Below are 16,062 nucleotides of genomic sequence, written 5' to 3' on the forward strand. Positions count from 1 at the left end.
TGGCTGAAGCAAAGTGGGCAGCAAAGACAGTCTGGCCTCAGGACTGGGAGGACAGAGGGACCGGGCATAGAGGGCAGTGTCAGCTGTAGGATTTGGGTTTGATTTTAAGCACTGTAGAAGTCGTGGAGGTTCAAAGGCAGGGGAGGGACACGACCCAATTTAGATGATCCCTGGCTGCCGGTTGGGGAAGGACGGCCGGGGCCAGGATGGGAGCAGGAGAGCCAAAGGGGGCCCGGCACAGCGTCCACGTGAGGGCAGGTGGTGGCTGGGGAGGGTAGTGTGGGCGAGGTGGAAAGAGGTAAATGGACTAGAACTGGGGTTCAAAGGTGCTGTCCACAGGCCCTGTGAATGGGTGAGGGTGTGAGGGAAAGAGTGGGGGAGGGTGACAGGGACTGAACGAGACTCGATGTCGGTAAAGGGTTTATTGAGCGTGGCACCTTGCACGTAATATCTGCTCGATAAATACCGTCCATCAGAAGAGCTCAGCGTCTTGCCCCAAGTCCGACCTTCTTCCAGGACCGGCCCTGCAGATCATGCAGGGTGACGTTTCAGGTCTCAGCTTCCCCGGGCTGGGCCAGATGACTTCGGAGGGGAGAACAGAGGACTCTCCACACTGGAAGCGTCCAACGTGTGCCGTGGCAGCAGAAGCGCTGGGCAGGGACTGGCCCAGGGTCACTGGGCTTGTTAGGGGCAGAGCAAGACCCAGAAACCGAGCCCCCTGATGCTATCAAATCCACCCTACCCCACGATCTGCAAATTCTACGATTTCCCAGGCTGCTCGCTGGCAGCACTCTCCTCCGGAATCCACTGAGAAATGGGCTCTCAAGACTGTTTCCTGATCTTGAGGCGTCAGTGGTGCCCAACGGTCCCACCTCAGAGCCTTCACACTTACTATTCCCTCTTCTTGAACCTTCCCGCGATGGCTCCCCCCCCCCTTCCCCTGCAATCCTGCAGAAGCCTCCCTGGTCCTGCAGGATTTCCCAGCACGGGGCAGCAGTACAGGCGATGCTGAAGGTCAGGACATTACCACTGCCTTACCTCCTTCCACAGCCAACTTGGAAGGACTCCCCAGCCCTATGCCAGGAGAGGCCAGCATGGCTGCCAACACCCACGCTGTGGCGCCACAGCCCAACCCCCCCCTCCCCACCCCATGCAATGGACTGGGCCGCATAGGATAGACCCACCTTTCCTGCTGGGATATATGGCCCAGGCGGAATCCCCCTTTCTTCTTCCTGGCTCAGCTCGGATGTGAGTCAGGGAAGGTCCCGTTGACATTTTTCCTCTGCCCTCCTCCCTGGCTCACGAGGGCATGAGCAGGCACAGCCTTACGGGGCAGGGAGGAGGGGTGGAGCCAGTTAGAGCAAACGCACCCCTGCTTCGCCTGGTAAGGTCATCCAGGAGCCTCAAGCCAACAGGCATTCCTTCCTCCTGTCCCTAAGGCCCCGGCCTGATGCTGGCCCCAGACCCAAGATACAGGCTTCACAGTTAACCCCAGTGTGGTCCCTGCCTCACTCAGGGCCAAGTTCACACAAGAGGCAATCAGGGGCTTAAGTGGCTGCCAGAGAAGGCCAGCCGCCTGGTTATTAAATATTAAGTGGCAAGAGCCTGGGAACGTATAATTGCAAATGAGACTCTAGAGCAGATGTTGCCAACAGCTTGGACCAGTGCTCACAGTTGGGACCAACAGGGGATTTCAAGTCACCAAGCTGGGCTGCTGGCAACGGCTCCACGTTTACTGGGCACCTGCTGGGTGCAGGCTCTGAACTGGACGCTGTCGGCAGAAAGATTGAGCAGACGTGGTCATTAACTTCAAGGGGTTCCTGGTCTGGTAAAGAAGACAAAGTAAGCAAAGACCTTTGACCTAGGGTGGTAAATTCTGGGCCACGGGTAATCCCAGGGGAGGGGTGGAGGGCCAGCGAGACACCTATAAGGAGGCGAGGAACAGAGGCTTCAGAAGGGCGATTCTGCAGGATGCATCCGACCTGTTAGTCGTTCAACAAACATTGATCGAATACCTACAGTGTGCCAAACACTGTTGTAGGTTCCGGGAAATAAAGTAGTAAGTCAAACTCTCTCTCTCTCTCTCATGGCACTGAAAACTGAGTACGACCTTCCCTTCCGTGGATGGGTAAGAGTTTGCATCACGACGAAGAGGCAGAGAGGAGCAAGCCCCACGCCGATTTGGAGGCACGAAGAAGTCAAACAGATTCGAGGTGGGGAGGGAGGTCAGGGTGGCTGGACACACGTGGAGGGAGAGATGGGATGGCTAGCAGTCAGGGCCTGAAAAGCTGCCACGCGCAGAAGTTTGGGTGAGTCCTGGAGGAGATCAAAGTACGGTAGAGTGTCCTCCCTCAGAGACAGTCCGTGGCTCCCGGCGATAGGACTAGCCTTTTAGGCTGCCATCCCAAGAAGCCATGAGAGGAAGGTGGCTGGTTGGCCACCCCCTCCACCGCAGGCTGGGCTGCTGAGTCCCCACGGCCAAGGGCCTCAGAGGAGCCCCACCCTGGCTCTCCTCACACCTGCAGGCTATTATGCCAGCTCCTGAATGGCCGAAAACATATCCTGGGAACATAGGCGCCTTTGTCTCTGAGGAGAACGCGGTCCTAGCGGAAGGTGACAGCGGTAATATGAGAGCCCAGATCATTCAGGAGACAAGTCCTTGCCAACGGAAGATTCCAGTTCAACGTCGCCCAAGAATGTCTCAGCTGATGGGCCTCTCTCTCTCTTTCCGCTGCCCAGCCCAGAGCCAGAGGGTGGACGGGACGAACTTTCAAGGTCATTCCTTGGCCATGATTCTATACAAAGAAAAGCAAGAGAATGGGGAGAAAGAGAAGATCTGTGTTTGAAGATCCTAAGATCCCAGGAAGATTAGAGTCTGCGAACGTGGTTCGAAGAGGCTGGAGCTGCAGGAGGCTGAGATTCCAGAATCCCGCAGATCTAAAATTCTAGCCTTCTAGAATCCTGTGATCGTAAGACTCTGGCTTGATGAGAGGGAAGCTACCACAGACATCACATCCTCTCCATCGGATTCATGCCTCTGGAGAGAAGCCTGCACCTCGAACTCCAAAACCAAGCAGGCTCGTTTTCCCCTTTCTGCCTTTAAATTGTCTTCATGCTCCTTCGTGTCTGCTCATCTGCACGCCCCCTCCACAGTCCCTCCTCCAAGCCTGGCAGCCCACATTTGCCATCTGCATATAACCCAGTGATTAGCACAGCCACTGCTTGAGCAGGAGAGGAGGGGTGTGGAGCCCTTGCTGTCTGCCAGCCAGACGGCCTTCCGTAGACCGGGCTGCAGGGACTCACTCCTGGCTCCCCAGTAGGGCTGAACAGGGGAGGGGAGACGCACAGAGAAAGGCCCACGAGCCCACAGACACACAAAGACCCAGAGAGACGTCCACATCACACACAGGCATCTGCAGACCGCGTGCACTCACACACATTCAAACAAGCCAAACGAACAGAGGCGGACACACGACCCTACGGTGACAGCCCCCCCCCCCCACCGCCAATACACATAAACACGAAGATCTAGAGAAAGACATGCACAGCACACGTGGGTATTTGCAGGGAAACACACACACATCTATAGAGGCCGAGCCACACAGAGCAACACAACGGCATGCTCACACATATATAGACAGACACACACACACACAAACTCAAAGATGTGTGTTATTTAGACTGAGACCCCCACCCCCCCCACCCCAGAGGGCCACAGCGCTGTGTTGTTAGTGGGTGCGCCCTCCAAAGGAGAATTGCCAGGAAAGGCATCCTTCCCAACCCCCTCTCATCCCTCCGCCACCGCACTCCTTCAGGGGACGTTACTGGAGACCTACTATGCGCACGGCCTGGCATTGGGCCCTTGGGAGACCCCAGAGCTGTGACCCGGTGCCAGGGAGCGTGGGAGCAGCTGAAACACACACGGGCACTGAGGCCAGGAAACCATCCCCAGAGCCTGTACAACACGCACCTGCCCGGAAAGGGGATGAGCTCCCCGTTGCCAGAGCCAAAGCTGGTGTAACAGAGAGGTTTGCGTATCGGATGGGAGACCGGCTGCTGGGGGCAGGTGGGGGGGGGGGGGCAACCGATGGCCTTTAAAATCCCTTCCGGCTCTGATAGTCTCTATCGATTCCACTGGACTTCCAAACGGCCGTCTTCAACATTTTGATCATGGTCCCGGTCAGTAAAAACGTTTTAAACACGCACCCCCAATGTGTGCCCGTGTGTGCGCATGCACATCCTTTTAGAGCACTGATATGCTTCACAGAACACACAGACGCACAAACAGAAAACCCTGAAATAATGAGACGAAACCACATAGATTGCTACCTACAAGGACAGGTAGGGCTGGAGGGAAAGTGATAGAACATTTATTGAGTGCCTCCTGTGTGCCAGACTTTTGATATACAGTCTTTCTTTGAATCTTCAGAATAGCCCCGTGTAAAGAGGCTATCATGGGTTGTTTCTCTCTCTCTCTCTCTCTCTCTCTCTCTCTCTGGTTCCTGTGGCACAGATGGTGGCAAGTTTGGGGCCCTCAGGCTGGGAGGAAGAGGCTGCGAAATTTTGTCCAGAGCCTCAAGTGACACCCCGGGAAGATTTAGGCTTGAAACTGAGCAGCAGGTGGGATTGAGGTGGTTTCCAGGAATCCGTCTCCAGTCTCCACCGCCTTCCCTGTAGCTCCCGGGCCCCATGTTGCTCTGAACAAAAGCCCCAAAGCTGTTGTTTTTGCCGATACTCCGGCATGACTCTGTCTCTCGATTTCTTCTGGAAACTCCATTCCCTGAGCAAGACACTCAGGGCCACACTTCTCCTCCTCGGCAGCTATCACTACCTACCGAGTATGCGGGTGCGGTTCCTCAGCCATGCGCGTATCTTCCACCCCCACTGGAACCCCCTCCCCCCCTCCCCGGGCCGCAGCAGGTGTTCAGGAAATACCTGTGACTGAATGAAGACCCGCCATCTTCCCTGGCTCAGCAGGGCTGTGGGCCTGTGGGGTCTGCGGTGAGGCCAGAGGCCTTGCCACTCAGGTCTGGCTTCCTGGGGCCACCCTGATGCTGACCCCTAGGCCTCCTCCCAGGCCCCCAGCCCTGTTCAGCAAAGGGGCACCATTTCCAGGCAGTCGGGGAGCCCCCACTTCTTCCCCAATTGCCCAGTTCTCTCTGGCAATTTCCCTGTTTGAGACTTTAGCCAGAACGCAGAAGGTCTTAACTCCGGGCCATTGCGCCCAAACCCCTGCAACACCTGTTGACTAAACCCAGTCGCTGGCCTGCAGCGGGGGGCGCGGAAAGCCTGAGAGGGTGGTCAGGTTAACTTGGAGCGTTTCCCTCTCGACGCTCCAGTCTTGTCTGTTCCGTGGGGACAGTTGCTACTTTCTCGACTGGACAGGGCCTGACGCTCAGGGAGAGAGGACACTTTGGCGGTGGATGTCAGGTGCGAGGCCAGGCACTTAGAGGTGGGACAGGGAGGAGGGTGGGTTGCAGGCGAGGAGGACACGTCGGGGGTTTGGTACGGAAAGGCCTGGTTCATCACCTTGCTTGCCACCAATCCCGTGTCACCAATCCCGTGTCACCAATCCCGTGTCACCCAGGCTGGCTCTGCCCCTCACGGAGCCTCTGTTTGTGTGGCCACACAAACGGGTAGGAGGGCGAGGGCCCGGTTCCAGGCAGGCGAGGCCCCCTTCACACAGCACGGCCGCGAGGCTCCCACGGCCTCCCATCCCACCGTCCTTGCTCCAGAGGCCGGGGCCCTGTGGAGGCTGACGTGGCCACCTGCGGCCCCGAGGCCACAGAAGCTGAGTGGAGAAAGTGGTGTATGTTGCTTCAGTTTTCCTGAGAGCCAGGCCGGTTCCTGCCCAGGGACAGATACTTCCTTTCTGGAACAGGAATGGGGCCAACTGGAGTCCCGGCCTCGCTGCCCGGGAAGGAAACCCAAGTTCAATGAGGACATCTGTTCCTCGAGGAATCCCAGGCCAAGCAGGGCTGTCCGTCCCCATGGACGGAGCTGCTGGCCGCTCGGCTCCCTCCTTCACTTCGTCGACCTCATTTACTGAGGTCCCTGCCCCCTGTAGGCACAGCTCCGGGTGCCGGAGAACAGACTCAAAGGCCCCGCACGGAGCTCCAACTTGAGAGGGGGAAAGCCACAGCAACCAAGAACTATATGGTATTTACATGCTACCAAGAAAGAGAAAGTGGGGTGAAGGGATACAAAATGATGGGGGGGGGGGTGCCGCCTGGGTGGCTCAGTCGGTTAAGCGTCTGACTTCGGCTCAGGTTATGATCTTGCAGTTTGTGGGTTCGAGTCCCGGGGCGGGCTCTGTGCCGACAGCTCGGGGCCTGGAGCCTCCTTCGGATTCTGTGTTTCCTTCTCTCTCTGCCCCTCTCCATCTCACTCTCTGTTTCTCTATCTCAAAAATAAATAAATATGTAAAAAATTTGTTTTTAATTTTTTTTTTTTTTTTTTTTTTTTTTTTTTTTTGAGATAGAGACAGATAGACACATGCCTGCGTGCCTATGGCCAGTCAACGAGCCCAGGTCCGGATGCCACAGAGGGGCCCAGAAATCACAGAGCCAGCCCTGCGGTAGGGAGGGACACCCAGAGATAGCACCGTGGGGCCCCAGACTCTCAGTAAAGGAGAAGTCAGAATGTGCAGAGGTGGGGAGCAGGGGCTGGGCGAGGAGCACCCCTGGGTTCAAAGTCGAATTCTGCAGCTCAAAAGCTTACTCTTAACCTCTCTATGCCTCAGTTTTCTCATCTGTGAAATGGGGATAAGAATTGCGGTCACGTGAGGCAGAGTGAGGCGCATGACAGAATCCGCTGAAGTCCTTCAAGCCTGGGGGCTTAGCAGGCGCTCCTGCATTTTAGCTAGGTCAGTATTACTGTCGGGCAGAGTCCGCACTTGAACTCAGGTCTCCCGACACGCGCCAAAGCAATCAGCTTTGTGGCCTGACGCCAGCCCTTCCGTCACCACCCTGCAGGGGACCCCCACCCAGGGGTGTTAAGGAACGCCTGGCTCTGCACAGCTGGGCTCGGCTCCTGGCAGAGCCAGATTCCCAGAGCCTGAGGACAGTGTTTAGGGCCTGACAGCGTGGTCCCACCCCTAAGGAGCTCAGGCAAGCTGCCTGCCTGCCTGCCTGCCTGCCAAGATACTTAAGTCGCTGACTTCCCTTGGAAAGCACTAATTACAGCATGGCTCCCCCAGGCCCCGGCTGGGTGATCTGTCACAGCCCCTCAGCTTCGGGGCACTGGCTGCAGTCTCAGCTTCGGGGCACTGGCTGCAGTCTCTGAGCCACCGCCCGTGCCCCCTCTGCTCTCCCCTGGGCAGGGAGGACAGGAAACAGAGGGGTAGACAGACCCCACCCACAGGAAAGCTGGGACTGGGCTCTGGAACATTCCTGTCCTGTATTCGGTAGCACCAGAACCACCTGGGGCCTTGTCAAAATGCAAATTCTCAGGCCTTACCTAAGACCTCTGGGGGTGGGGCCCTGGGATTCCTGCATCAACAACCCCTCCGGGTGCTCAGTGGGAAAACCACAGCTCTGATTCCCATGTGGAAAGGTGGGGTACTGTGGAGAGGCGATTTTAAGTGGGGCGCTTTGACACGCAGGCTCAGAGAGACCCTTCAAATCCAGGCTCTGCTGATTTCTCGCCCCGCCCCCTCGGGCAGCTCACTTTTTTTTTTAACTGAATACACATTTGCTGACAACCTACTGTTTACTGTTGAAGGCCCTGGGGCTTCAGTGCTGGGAGAAAACAACAGCAACCAGCAATATCTTTTGCTCTATGAACTCATCCCTTGCAAGAGACCTTTTAGTAGGTACGCTTCCGTGAATCGCCAGTCTGGGCAAGTGAGGCACTGTCCGTGCAGCGCTGACGTCTGAACCCCAGGATGTGCGTCAGCCAGGCACTGGACCACGGTGGGCCAGGTTGACCTGTGGCTACTCGAGAAAATGGACAAAATGCAATGAAGACCCCCCAACGCTGGCAGGTCAGGAGGCACGCCAGGGAGACAAAATAAAGCTGGGAAGGGGCGGAGCGCTCTGGGGGTTGGAGAGGTGGCTGTTGTCACAGGGGGGGCCCACAAGGTGACCTGCGATGTGGGCAGAGACCTCCGTCTGCAAAACAAAGGCAACGCTTGGTACCTCTCCTAGGTGTGGTCAGAATATGTCACAGGCACTGGGCCCGGCAAGCAGAGGAGCTGCGGAACAAAGGGGAACCGCTATTAATCCGGGGAACTGAGTTCGAATCCTAAACTGGCTCAGCCGCTCACTAGCTGTGTGTCCCGGGCAAGTCACTCCATCCCCCTGAGCTTTAGTTTCTGCAGCTATAAAATGGCTTCGGGGAGCCTTGGCCATACCCCACGATACAGGTCAGGGAGCAGAGCAGACGCAGGGCAAGGACCCCCCCACCCCCACCCCACCGCCTGCCCCCACCATGCTTTCTCGCCAGCTCCTCAGGAACATCTCTCTGGGGCAGTTGGTGCCCTGGTCCAGGCTGCCCGGGAGTCCTCGCTATTTTTATTTTTATTGTTCTGGCTCCATGGCTGAGGCCTCTAACTCCAAATGGTTCCTGCTGCCCAGAAAACTAGGTGGTTGGCAACTCCAGCCTCCTAACGGGCCCCACACAAAGGCAGCCTGGCCGGCCTGCCCGCTGATGCCAGCCCAGGGTTCTGGGAAGAGGAGCAGAGCCCAGGCAGGGCCACTGCCCTGCAGAGCTGGGTCCCTGCAGGTTCCGGCATGCCCTGGCAGAATGACCCTGGTCCACTTACTCTCTGCCTCTGGGAACGCAGTGGAGTCGCTGGGGCTTCCGTGAGACCGATGCCCGCCAGGGGAACCTCGCACACACAGGGCGCCCCCCCCCCCCCCCCCCGCAACCCGTAGAGGCAAACTCCAGATTTGCTCCCACCATGGCTGCCTTCACATCCCTGCCACACTGACAGCCGCCCCCCATGTCAGGGTCGGCCGGGTTACTCCCATTTCACAGATGAAGAGACTGAGGCTCACAAAACACATTTCATTTCCCGAGTCCTGGACAGCAGGGAAAGGATGACACCTGCCTTCCAGAACGGACGCCTCTGGCTGCTGAGTGGAGAGTCGATGGGAGAAGGGGAGGCCGAGGGTGGCAAAAAGGTGCCCAGGTGGGAGGTGGTGGAGACGCTCAGAAGCGGCTTGGTTCTGGAGGTGGAGACAGGCATCGCTGACAGGTTGCGCACGGGGAGTGACAGAGAAAAGCAAAGCACAGACGGGGCCGCCTCTGGCTTCCTTTCCCGAATCTTGCAGTCTTCCCTCAAGTAGCACGTCGTCAGAGGCCTTCCCCGACCCGTCTCCTCTCGTGGGCACTCCTGGGCCCCTTCCCTGCCTTGCGGGCAGGGGTTTTTGTCTGTCCCCCCCCCCCCCCAAGTGCTGTATTCCCAAGCCTAGCACAGTGCCTGGCACACGATAGATGCTTAAAGAGTATTGGCGAGTGCGTGAATGAATGGCATACGTAGGAAGGAAGTTCGATTTGAATCCAGGGCAACCCAGGAGGCCTCCCGTGGAGGTGGCTGGTTCACCTCAATGATCTGCCACAATCGCTCGGGGTGACCTCAGGCAAACTGTCCCCCGACCCCAGCATACCCAGCTGCCCACTGGTCTGCCCACTCCCAGCCCTGACCGTCAGTCAAGGGTGATTTTTCTGTGGTCTCTGGATTAGGAGAACAAGGCCAGACCCCCCCGCCACACACCGCTCTCCGCTTCCTGGGGCAGAAGGGGGGATGAAAGGGGCCCCAGTGTGGGGAAGGCCTGTTGACTGTCTTTGCCAAAGGTGCTATACATAAATAGCAGGTGGTTCAATTATTATCCTTCCTTAATCCGCAGTTTCTTAATCCCGGGGAGGTCTGCGTGTGTGTCCCGGGGAACGGTGGATGGCAGAGCCTTCTGGAAGCCCAGGCCCGGAGACCGCCTCGTCGCTGACCTTCAAGCAGCAGCTTTTGCTCTGCCTTGTACCCCAGATAGATTTGGGTGATGGATTTTTCCAAGAGCCTCAGCTGGTCACCTTCATGGTCTCTGCCCGATGTGGCCTGTGGAGTTAGAGACTCTCTACCCCCCACCTCAGACATGAGGAGGCCCCCCAACACCACCTCCTCACTGGCGTCCCGATTCCACACTCCCCTCCCTCAAGCCCCACCATCCACTCTCCACCAGAGTGGCCTTTTAAAACACATAAATCAGACCTTGGAGCTTCCCCACTCTGCACTCTCTGGTGACTTCCTATCTGCAGAAGAAATGCAGGTTTTTTACCAAGGGCCGCGAGGCCACCCGGCCGGACCACTCTTCCCCATCCTTGCTCTTTCCCTTCCAGCCAAGTGGCTCCAGGGCCTTTATACATGCTGTTCCCTCTTCCGGGAACAGCAAACCCCCAAATCTTCACCTTGCTGCCCCATCTGGTGGCTCAGCTCCCAGCCTCTCGGAGAGGCCCTGACATCCGAATGAGCCCTCATTTCTCACTCTCTACGCTCACTCTTCTGTTGTACATGAATTATTTCCACTTGTCTACTTATCCGCACCCCCCCCCCCACACACACACTCGCATGTAAATTCCTTGGGGACAGGGACCTTGAATGGGTCATTGCTGTACCTCCCCCGCCAAAGAAAAGAAAATCCCCTTGTACTTCAGACACGGCTCAGAACCCCGTGGGGTCCCAAGGACTGTCGCCAAACAGTTTACTTATTTATCAAATGGTATCTAGGACTGGGTACTCACTAGACACTTTTCGAAGTACTATACACAATGAATTCATCTCATCCTCACAACAGCCTTTTTAGGTCCATTCTCCTGTTATGTCACTGCCGATGAGGAAGCTGGGCCACAGAAATGACAAGGTATTTTCTCAAGTCCACACCGTCACAAGCGATGGCTGGCGGGATCAGAACCCCGGGGACCTGGTCCAGGCCCTAAACAGGTATACCCTGCCTGCCCGCCTGCCTTACTTAGCACAACACCAGGACCAGGCATTTGACGAGGAGGCTGGGCTGGGGGTGAGGGTAGGGTCACCCTGCGAAGGTCTTTATTTAGCCTGGGAACCGGGAATTAAAATCTCGTTTTTTTACCCCAGGCCTCGCCGTGTGGCCTTGCACAAGTCCGCTCCCTCTGTGGGTCTCAACCCCCTCTCTATTTGCAGGGCTGGTCAGTCTTCCACCGTGCTTCATTCACGTCCTCTGAAGGGCCTTATTTCCAAGCCCCAGTCCCTCCGTGAGCAGAGGGTCTTGGAACCCTCGTCCACCCACCTTTGCCAGGTGACCAGGGCACCCCCGCTCTCTATCGCTGGCCTGGCTGCTGTTGGGAACACAGCTTTCCCTCAAGGAAAAAGAGAGACAGAGACAGAGAGCCGGGGAAAGAAAGAGAGAGAGAGAGTAATTGCTTTTTCACCAGGAGGCTCTGTCCTCTGTCTCCAGGCCTCTAGCCCCTGCTCTCCTTTCCCCTCACCTTCCCCCCATCTGTCATTTTCCTGGAGTCCAGGCCTTCAAGTCCCATCTCTCCCCCACACCCCTGCCTGGGCCTTCCCCACCCTCTGAATCGGCCCTGCCTGACACCGAGGCACCTGGCGAGAGAGCCTACTGCCCCGGGGAGGCCCCGACGCATCCCCTCCGGTTTCTCGGCCACAGCCCCCCTTCTCGCTCCCTCTCCTCCCTGCTTCCCTGCGCCTCTTTTCCAGGCGGTACTGAAGTCCTTCCTACACACACGCTATTTTTGTACCATCACTCTCTCCTTCCTCTCCCCCTTCCCCCTACATTCACTTACTTCCTGCTTTTCCTTCACCTCGGCCCAGCTCTGAAAGAACCGGGGCCCTCGGGCGCGCGCGCGCGCGCCCACCCTCCCCCCCCCCCCCCCCAGAGGGGCCTTGAGCTTTAGGGCACAGGGGCAGGGCCACTCGGGGAGGGGCAGAAGGCAGACACCCTCTCCCCGTCCCGCCCCCCCCCCTCCATCCCCACTCCCGCACCGCCTCCAGCCGCTCGCCAGCCGGCGGGAAGCGGGGACTAACCGCGGCCGGAGTCCCGGAGGCGAGGGGAGGGAGGTCGGTCGCAACTTCCCCAGTCCACCTTAAGAGGACGATGTAGCCAGCTCGCGGCGCTGACCTTAGAAAAACAAGTTTGCGCAAAGTGGAGCGGGGGCCCCGGCCTCTGGGCAGCCCCGGCGGCGCTCCCACCGCCTCCCAGCCGTCTCCGGCGGCGCAGGTCCGAGCTCGGCGGGCGGACGGAGCGGAGAGGGGGCCGGGGACAGGGTAGCTGGGAGGGCGCCGCGCGGGCGCCCGAACCGGCACAGTGTTGCAGCCGGCGGCCCGTCCGGTCCCGGGGCGCTCGCGGGGACCGCTCCCCGGGCTGCTTGCCGCGCGGGCCCGGCGGGGCAGCCGGGGCCGCGGCGCGGGCGAGGGGGCGACGCGGCCCTCCTCCTCCCCCTCCTCCCTCCCCCGGCGCGCGGCTGGCGGGCGACGTGGGGCCGATCGGCCCGAGCCCCGCAGCCTCCCGGGGCGGGCGGGAAGGAGGGAGGCGGGGAGGGCGAGCGGGAGGGGGGGGGGCGGGCTGCCGGGAGGGCGGGGGCAGCGGCCGGGACTGCGGGCCCGGAGCGAGCAGAGCCGAGCCGCCGGCGCCGCGAGGAGCCCGGGCGGGGCAGGTGGGCAGCGGCGGGGGCGGCGCGGCGGGGCTCGGCGGGCTGCCCCTCGCCCCTGCGCGCGCGGTCCTCTCCTCTCTCCCGCGCTGGCGGCCGCGATCTGCGCGCCGCCTCGCTCACTCCTCTCCCGCTCGCTCTCTCTCTTTCTCTCTCCCCCTCTCCCCGCTTCCCCGCTCCCCCTCTCTCGCCTCTCCGCGTCTCTGGCTCTCCGCCTGGCTCCCTCGGGTCTGTTTCTCTCTCCTGCCGCCTCTCCCTGGCCGTCCCTGGCTTTATTTCTCGCGCGCTTGGGGTCTCTCCCCCTCTCCGTCTCTCGATCTCTCGGGGGGGAGGGGGGGTTCTCCGAAAATCGCGGCGGTGACGGCGGCTCCTAAGCCGCTCCAGGCGCCTGTTCCGGGGAGGTGGGGGGGGGGGGAAGCCCGGCCGGGAGGGGAGGTGGGGGGGGGGGGAAGAAGAGGGGGGAGCCTTAGTCATTTCCCCGCTCCAGCCTGCGCCCGCCCGAGCGCGCACTCACGGCCGCTCTCCCTCCTCGCTCCGCAGCCGCGGCCCATGGAGCCCGCCGGCCCGGCCCCCGGCCGCCTCGGGCCGCTGCTCTGCCTGCTGCTCGCCGCGTCCTGCGTCTGGACAGGTAAGCACCCTTGCCCCCCGCCGCTGCCGGCCGCAAACTGCGGGCCCAGGCCTGTCAGAGCGCCACTGGGAGCCCCTGGGCTAATGTCCAGCGGTGGTAAGGGGAGACATATCTGGAAGCAGGGTTACAGATGCAGAAACTGAGGCCCAGAGAGGGCCAGCCACTTGCCCAAGGTCACACAGCCAGGGATAGGACCCACTCGCCCTGGACTCTGATCGTGCTGGCATTGTGCTGGGCTCTGTGCTGGGCACTGGGACATACCCAGATGAGTTGGCTGACCCGATCCCTGCCCCATCTGATGGGGGAGGCAGGCTGTCAGCGGCTTTTAGAGTTAAGTGCCCCTGGCTTCTCTAGAAAGAGCTCTTTCCCTGGACTTCTGCTTTCCACATGTTTGACTTCAGGGTCTGAGAGAAGGGGGTCGCCGCCAGAGCCGGGGTGGGGGGGGGTCCCCCAGGTACTGCCTGGGATGGAACAGAAACAGGCTGTTGCAATTAGGGAAGAGTGAGCTCTCCCTCTGGTGCACAGAGTAACACAGTGTTGGTGTGTGTATGGGAAAGAGAGAGGAAGGGAGGCCGCAGTAACTCTGGGATGAGCTGCTGTGATCAACAGATCCTGATGTGAAAGCTCGGCGGATTGTCCTTGTGTTTGCCAAAGCCTCTTGCTGTCCTCTGCCCCCCCCCACTTCCTCCTGCCTTCCCCAGGCTTCCAGGCAGCTCCCCGCAGTTCAGGTGCTCTGTGGGGCTGTTACCTGTGGCTCTGAGCATGTCTTTTTGTTGGCCTACATCAAACACCTGGCTGTCTCCAGCAGGCGGGCTCTGAAGGCTATCGTGTGTGTTCGCCAAGGGGTGAGGTCACCATTCAGGAGTCCTGCTTCTTAAAGGGGTTTTGCAAAACCCTGGGTCTCCTGGGAGGGCACGGGGGGCGGAGTAACGGCTTTAAAGGAGTTGGGATTGGGGAGAAGAATGGGGATCTTGTTTTTTGGCTCCTTGGGAGCTGTGTTGTAGGCTGAGGGGTCTGCACCAGCCGCCTCGAGGAGGGAGGTAAAGATGAGCTCAGTACCCACCTCCCCCCCACCACCCGCCTTTTGCATTTGCCTAGAGACTGGTAACCATCTGATAGCAGTGAGGAAGGGAGAACTAGCAAAGAGTGGGTGGAGAGAGAAGGGGGGGGGAGACAGCAGCTTCTCTCTGCCCTGCAGTTTCCCCAAAACCCCAGGAATCCACATGGGCATCCCCCCCCCACCCCACCCTGGGTGTTCCCGTTACGTTTGGGTCCTGGCCCCGGGCGAAGGAAACCCTGATACATTTCATGTCTGTCTGATCCGCTCCTTCCCGCAGGAGCCGGCCATTTATACCCTGCACAAGTCCTGGTTCCTGCCCCGCGTCCTTCCTGGCCTGGCCTGGACATGCACAAGTGTCTCTCACAAGTGCTTCATTTTCCTGACATAGGGAACCGGGCCCAAGTCAATTTCTAAATGTCTATCCCAGACCCTTCTTCAACCAGGACCCTGTGGTTCGGTTTCTGGCAAATGACCAGTGACGCTGATTAACAAGCATTCAGATGGGCGGCCTGCCTTTCCTGGGGCGCCGGCTGGGAACACCAGCCCCCTTCTTGTGAGCACATCTCCCCTTTTTGCCTATAAAAACAATCTATAAAATGGCAAAGATTAGGCCATAAAACTTCCGTTCCAATCCATTCAGCATCAATAGCCTGAAAAAGTGGGAGCAGCAGAGGGGCCAAGATTAACTTTGAAATAAATAAATCTTAGGAGGTAGGAATAAATTTCTTAGCTGAGGGTGGTGGGAGGGGGTGGGGTGTCGCCGTCACATCGCGGAAGCCTCGCGGCATCCTTCACTCTGTGGCCTACGGGGCTCCCGGCCACACTCTGGGCCCCAGGACGGAATCACCTGGTCTGCCCGAAGGATGGGGCTTCGGGCCCCTCCCTCGATTTCTCCCAGCATGGAATTTATGACAAAGCAGAAGAGAGGCAGGACAGAAGGGCAGGAAGGTAGGAAGGAGGCAGTTGGCCAATTTTCCAAGAAAATAGATTTGTTCGAGTGAGAAACTCAAATGTCAGGCATAGGAAGGCGGCGTTAGATTGAGTGACTATTAGTGTCTCAGGCAGCACTGTCAGCCCGGGAGGTGTCACATGATTGCTGGGGCTGCACATGATCACTCTTTGCAGGGGGCCGGTCATGTGAATTATCTGGGTTGGGGAAGGCAGGAGAAGAAGTTTCTAAAGATTGCTTTTAGCGCAAATGCTGCCAGAGGGAAATTCTAAAAAGACGCCAGTGAAGTCACCAACCTGTGTTCTTGGAGCCAACGTGAGGCCTGTTTCCTGAAACGACCTGAGCCGAGGGAGATTTGGGGACTGGGAGCAGGGCAAGGGGCTCAGGGACAGCCAGGCAGCCTGACTCTGAACCTTCAGGCTCCCTGCCTTGGCCCCACCGAGGTCATGGGACTTCTGGGTCCCCTGCTGGGCAGACCTGGGCGAGCTCCCACTCGCCCCTCACTCTGGCCTTGGAGAAGTCCAGGCCGAGTTGGGGTTCAGGTGTTGGGGGACAGCTGGGCCCTCTGGTGACTTTCTGATTCCTTGGCAGAGGGGGACATCCTGGTGTCTCCCGTGTACTTTCCTAAATGGTGACGGTAATCTCACTTCCTCTTTCAAAAGAAGAGAAAGGGGGCGGCAGGCACTTTGGCCCCAATGGGCTCGGGCCGTTGGAAGTTTCTTTAAAGCCATGGTGTTCTCTGGGTACTTTCTGCCCGTTAATTATTCCTTTACCAATTCCCTGGAG

At 58.9% G+C, this 16,062-nt stretch overlaps 1 protein-coding gene across 2 annotated transcripts in view; it reads left to right on the plus strand.

Moving 5' to 3' along the window:
- The first annotated feature begins 12,006 nt into the window (after positions 1–12,006).
- Positions 12,007–16,062, plus strand: part of SIRPA (signal regulatory protein alpha) — a 42,326-nt gene continuing 38,270 nt past the window's right edge. The window contains exons 1-2 of one of the 2 annotated variants that reach the window (XM_042931420.1): positions 12,007–12,209; positions 13,180–13,267. In XM_042931420.1, coding sequence (XP_042787354.1) covers positions 13,189–13,267 — 79 coding nt within the window. In that variant the 5' untranslated portion in view covers positions 12,007–12,209; positions 13,180–13,188. The remainder of the gene's footprint in view (positions 12,210–13,179; positions 13,268–16,062) is intronic. The other variant, XM_042931421.1, reaches the window with a different exon arrangement.

This window comes from Panthera leo, chromosome A3 (assembly GCF_018350215.1).
Source record: "Panthera leo isolate Ple1 chromosome A3, P.leo_Ple1_pat1.1, whole genome shotgun sequence".
NCBI lineage: Eukaryota > Metazoa > Chordata > Mammalia > Carnivora > Felidae > Panthera > Panthera leo.